At 43.4% G+C, this 6,000-nt stretch overlaps 1 protein-coding gene across 5 annotated transcripts in view; it reads left to right on the plus strand.

Moving 5' to 3' along the window:
* SIPA1 (signal-induced proliferation-associated 1) overlaps positions 1 to 5,531 on the plus strand; it is a 64,990-nt gene extending 59,459 nt beyond the window's left edge. For 4 of the 5 annotated variants that reach the window (XM_069965303.1, XM_069965299.1, XM_069965301.1 and 1 more), the window contains exons 12-15: positions 1,522 to 1,620; positions 2,806 to 2,866; positions 2,976 to 3,042; positions 4,813 to 5,531. In XM_069965303.1, coding sequence (XP_069821404.1) covers positions 1,522 to 1,620; positions 2,806 to 2,866; positions 2,976 to 3,042; positions 4,813 to 4,962 — 377 coding nt within the window. In that variant the 3' untranslated portion in view covers positions 4,963 to 5,531. The remainder of the gene's footprint in view (positions 1 to 1,521; positions 1,621 to 2,805; positions 2,867 to 2,975; positions 3,043 to 4,812) is intronic. The other variant, XM_069965304.1, reaches the window with a different exon arrangement.
* The last annotated feature ends 469 nt before the right edge of the window (positions 5,532 to 6,000 follow it).

Raw genomic sequence — 6,000 nt, forward strand, 5'->3', positions numbered from 1 at the left:
CACAGCGAACGATCAAGCGATTAGCTAAAAATCGTTCATTTTGATCTTTGAACATGTTAATAAATCGTCGTTGACTGTCGCATAGAATTTGCAGATCGTTCCGTGTAAACAGTCGTTCACTGATTTTACCTATGTGCGAGATCGCAAAATGAATTTTCTGTACGATATATCGTTGCATCTAAATGCTGATCGTTATAAAAAAAAAAATCGTTACTTCGAAATCGTTAATCGTGTAAACGTAGCATAACACAGGGCAATTATCAGATGGAGGAGCATTTCTAGCAACGTTCTTTGCTGATAATTTGCCTGTGTAAAAGGTCTGATCCTTGTCTTTCAACATGTTGGAGAAAAACTAGAACGATATTGATGGTCTGATGGCCGTGGCTTCATATAACAGGAGCGGTGGCAGCAGACCGCCACTATGTCCTATGGGCTCCCCTCCCTTGCTCGCTGCTGCTGCATCTGAGCGCTGGTCTGACAGGTTGGCACTTGGATGCGCAGCTTAAAAGACAAGATATAATCAAAGGCTATCCCAAGGCAGCGGACTTCTGAGAGTGAGAAAAGTGCACTGCCATTAACTGAGATTGATAGTTATGGTGAGGGGTTGAGTCATTTAGGTAAAAAAGTATAAAACATTCCGTTTTCTCTATACTGTGTTATAAGAAACAAGATGAGAAGAAGGATATAGTTGACATAATAAAATCTGGGGGTTAATACCATAGTGGTACTGATAACCATGGACGTTCTGTTTATGTTCGCAGATTTATATAGGGAAATCAAAATAATATACTGGTCGTGCATGTGTATTAAAGGGGTAGTCCAGACAAAAAAAAAATTCAAATCAAGAGGTGCCAGAAAGTTATACAGATTTGTTAATGATGTCAGTTTAGAAATCCAGTACTTATCAGCTGCTGTATGTCCTGCAGGAAGTGGTGTATTCTATCCAGTCTGACACAGTGCTCTCTGCTGCCACCTCTGTCCATGTCAGGAAATGTCCAGAGCAGGAGAGGTTTTTATGGAGATTTGCTACTGCTCTGGACAGTTCCTGACATGGACAGAGGTGGCAGCAGAGAGCACTGTGTCAGACTGGAAAGAATACACCACTTCCTGCAGGACATACAGCAGCTGATAAGTACTGGAAGAGTGGAGATTTTTAAATAGAAGTAATTTACAAATCTATATAACCAGTTGATTTGAGAAAAAAAAATTCTCCCTTTAAATATCAAAATGGCCATTGTGCTCTATACCCACTTTTTAACAATGTCCACATCCGTACCAGGAGCTCCACCTCCATTCTCACAGTGTGTATGGGTAAAGAAGGTGGAGCCCTTCAGGTCTGGGAATGCTACGTGAGTACACAAGCCCTGTGTGTGGGTGACATCTGCTGTACCTACAAGTCTGTATCTGCTAGGTGCTGCTTCTGGTTCTTACATGAGATGCATACGTTGCATACATTTGTAATACTCCTGTACCCAGTCTATACGCTGATCACTTTATCAGTTTGCTTGTTTTTCACACCAGCACTCTCACCAGCTCCACAGTCCCTTGAAGATGAATGGCAGAGTATCTCGGACCTCACGCTGGCCTGTAATAGCATACTGGAAGCCATGTCTAAAGAAGGTAAGTTGCCACTGTCTATGGCATCAATAAGTCTTTATTAAAAAAGAAAGTTTTAGATATAGATAGATATAGAGTAGCAGTTGTGCAAATGAGAGAACAACAGTGCATCCTTATTGGAGGTAACACTTACCCGTGTAAATAAATAGAAGCAATTATTATGCACTAAAAAAGGATAAAGTGTCACTGTCGTTTAATATTTTTTTGCAGAAATCAATAGTACAGGCGATTTTAAGAAACTTTGGGTTTATTAGCCGGAAAATGCATTTTTATCATGAAAAAGCAGTTTGAAGCTCTCCCCCCTGTCTTCATGGTTATCTATGGAGAGGGGACGGGTGGAGGGAGATGACGCACCAAAACAGGACAACAAAGAGTTAATTTACAGCTACATCACCAGGCTTCATCTCCTCTGAAGTTAGCACTGACCTCTCTGATCTCTGAATACCAGCTTTCACACAGCTCCCACCGTGTAATTCTTTGTTCTCTGCTCTCTGTTGGCGACTAATCTCCCTCCTCCCTCCTGCCCCCTCCCCTCTCCATAGATTACATAGGGCTCGACTGAAGTAAACTAGTCGAGATTTTCTGATAATGAGCAGTAAATGAGAAAGAGGAGGGGGGGGCCTGGGGAAAGTCTTTTTGAATGCAGATAATGGCATATTTGCCTGATAAACCCAATTACAAAGTTTCTTAAAATCGCCTGGACTATTGATTTCTGTAGAAAAAAAATATGACAGTGAAACTTTAACTCTTAATATGTTAGAAAGTAACCGATTTCAGCTAGAGCCGATGTTTCGTTGATGTCTGGCAGGGGTGATATCATAAGCGAACCTAGAATAGGGCCATGACCGCTCTCATTAACACGTTGATGAAATTGCAATAATAATCCTTGATTTCACCCCGCTCCTTGTGTTTTCCTCCGTTCCTTAACTGTGTGTGCTCCTTTATTCACTCTTTTTTTCCTGTACATCCATTCTCCCTCCCCACCAATCAGATTTCTCTTTACTAGTAACAATCTAATCGCAGACTACCCCTCACCTCCATTAACAGTAATGGAGCTCCTCCAGCTGCTGGGTCCCATTACATCTGCTTTGCCTGCTACCCTTGTACCTGTACCCCTAGTGCAGTGGTAGGTTCTTGTGTATGTGACAGCCATTATTACTTGTTCTTATACTTTGTGTGTTCTTACAGAACAGGTACAAGCTTTTAAAAATGATATGGGAGCTCAAAGCTCTCTCCCAGCAGCATCGGGGTAAGCGGCAAACACTTTCCTTGTCAGGCCATACATTTCACCCAAGTATATGTCACACTCAGATTTACTATCTTATTAGAATAAAATACATTTTTTTGTTTTTTTTTAGAAATCTTAATGACAAAGTTACAGAGCTGGAAATGAAGCTAAAGAAACTTCAGGAAGACCTTAAAAAGGTAAGAGAGTCACCAGTCATGACGTCATCTGGAGAAGCTTATTGTAATGTGCAATGAGCTGATCTGGAAGGGTCTGACTGTTGGAACCGGCTGTTAAGCCCCGTTCACACTAATTTCACAGAACGATTATCGTTCATAGACTCGCTCCAACGACCGCTCGTTAACGAGCACTTAACGATTTTTTGAAGCGAACGATAACACATAATACGCGTGGGAAAGTGAACGATATCTGTAGTGTAACGATTTTTTTGCGATCGTTACATGGTCGTTTAAAACGTTCGCCGGGCTGAGCATGTAGGTGGGGAAATGTAGGTAGACATTTCAAGAAAGACTGAAAGATTTTTTATTCAACGAAAAGATTAGCGAATTATTGTTGAAAGACCAACGATTTTTTTTCGACATGTTGAAAAAAAATAGTGAACAACTCAACAACGATTTCGTAGTTGTCATTCACTCGTTTACAGCTATTCCACAGAACGAATATCGTTAACGAGTGGTCGTTTGAGCGATTTTATGAACGATAATCGTTCAAAAACGTTCCGTGGAATAGGGCCTTGAGCAAACTCGGCAGAGCTCTCCGCCGTGCTCAGTGTCCTGCTGTGAGTGAATGAGAGGGTGCGCACTCCTCCGCTGCCGCTGCTCTCCGCCCGAAGAAGTGACATGTCACTTCGTTGAGTGGAGACGGGAGGAAGCGGACGCGCGCGCGCCCTCTCATTCACTCACAGCAGGACACTGAGCACGGCTGAGAGCTATGCCGTGGTTGCTCAGTGTGAACAGAGCCTGCTGATATCTCCCTATAGTGCATCCTCGATAACAAACTTACCTTCATCATCTGCGCCCTGTGCGCTATAGATACTTCTGATAGTTTCCCTTTAAAGTGATATTGTCACCCCATTTCCAATGGGCCGACCAAGAGGCATAGGCCCCGCCCCATCTGTGACTTCTGGATCAGAGGGGTCAGGCCTAAACCTCTAGGCTGGCCCTCTAGGCGGGGCCTAGGAAGCAATGACATAACTGAAGAGTGGGCCTACGGTGCTAATGTAGACGGGGCTATTGGGCACCACGGCCATTAAGCCCCGCCCATATGGCACTGTCCAACAACAATAACATGCATTTTTAAGGGGAGAGACCACCAAGAAATCCTTTATACGGTAAGATATAAAAATGTCCAGAATGTAAGCTTAAGAATGGTGCTGAGAACTATTTATATGGAAAGGGGGTGAGAATATCACTTTAAAGCTGATGGCTCCTGCAAATGAGTCTGCAGTTGTGCTCTGCTTTAGCTAATAGACACAAAAAAATTATACTCAATTACCCTGATCCCCTGTCGCATCTGTTTCACAGTGCCCGATCCATGATGATCTGCACTTCCTGTTTGTTTCGCCACACAAAAAAAAGCCACTTCAACCCTACTGTTCTTAGACAGATAAGCTGCCACTGACTGTTACTTAGCCACTGTGGACCTTGATAACCATTCATGTGTATAGGGAGATCTGGAGAGATAACAATTGGCTGATATATCACTCGTCATATAAATACCTGTGGCTGAAGAAGTTGGATGCAGCCCTGGGGAGTCCTGGAAAACATGGATACAGCCATAGGCCACAGACTGTATCCATGTTTTTCAGGACTTCCTAGAACTGCATCCAACTTCTGCAGCCACCAGAAATGCCGCAGGCTCAGTTATCGACGGACCCGAATGTGCTTGAGATTCGCCCATCTCTATTTCGTTAGAATCTAATGAAATCTTAACTTTTTTTTTTCTCGCAGGAACAAGAAGGAAGAGCACAACTTCAGGCTGAAGTTCTAAGTCTGAAAAGGACCCAAGAAGAAGCGTTCACTGGAACTTTGCCCCGAGAAAACGGTGCCAAGATACTCAGGGGTGGAGCCAGCAACTGTGAAGGAACGGCTAAAGACTGAATTATCAAGTCATTTCCAAGAACTTTGTATAGAAAGTTTGGGATCAGGGAATCATTTCTTAATAAGTTAATGAATTGATCAAATTGAAAGACAATGCAAGTTATTACCGGTCAGCGGGCGGCAGGATCGATGATGTAATAGAGGTCTATGAAGGTGTTGAGATGGACGGCTTTCGGAGAGTGGAAAATGAGTCAAACACTGTATTATCTAGATGTTCGGGTATGATCAGTTCAGAAAACCACTAAAAATATTTCAGGGGATTGAAGGAAATAAAAAATCTCACAGATTACACAGACAAATCGGAGGGAAGCAAATGCTTTCCATAGTGGCCAGAGAGTCTGGAGCCACTGTTATTTCAGGTATGGCTTACAAATACTGTGAATGGCTGTGTAGGAGGGTTATATACAAGGAGAACCTGTAATAGGACGCATACTGCTTGAACATTGAAGGAAGTATGACCTGTATTCAACGTCTTTGTACATAAAGTATTAATGTCTTCCAGTGATTATCTTTAACGTTCCTACCATAATGAATGTATATTTGGGACAATAAAGGGTAATATTATCTGAGTTCCTACATCTGTGTGGTAACTGTACCCTCGGGCTGGGGCTGGTAGCGTGACTACCTGCCGCTGCGGCTCTGCCCTCGTGCCTAATTACCGGGCATCGGGACGGAGGATTGAAGATCAAGATTTTAAAATTGTTGCCCCTCCAGTGACAGCCGGGCACAGTATCGGAGAGCTGAACCCTGCAATTGTAGGGTACTGGGGCCAATTTAGGGCCCTACTACACGGAACGATACACGGAACGAATTTTCAAAAGTTGTTTGGTTTAGAATTAAAATTATCCATTTTTTAATGATGCATGCATTATGCTTCCTCTGGCTTTTGCCTCCCGTGGCCCCCCCCCCCCATTAACCCTTGTCACCCTGGCCATGCAGCAGAGTGCCCCCTTGCAGGGGGGGAAGCCCCCCAGCTCCTCTCTACAGTGCAACACTATAGGACAGGGGTAGGGAACCTTGAATCTCCAGCTGCTGCAA

The sequence above is a fragment of the Dendropsophus ebraccatus genome, chromosome 4, assembly GCF_027789765.1.
Source record: "Dendropsophus ebraccatus isolate aDenEbr1 chromosome 4, aDenEbr1.pat, whole genome shotgun sequence".
In the NCBI taxonomy this organism is placed as follows: domain Eukaryota; kingdom Metazoa; phylum Chordata; class Amphibia; order Anura; family Hylidae; genus Dendropsophus; species Dendropsophus ebraccatus.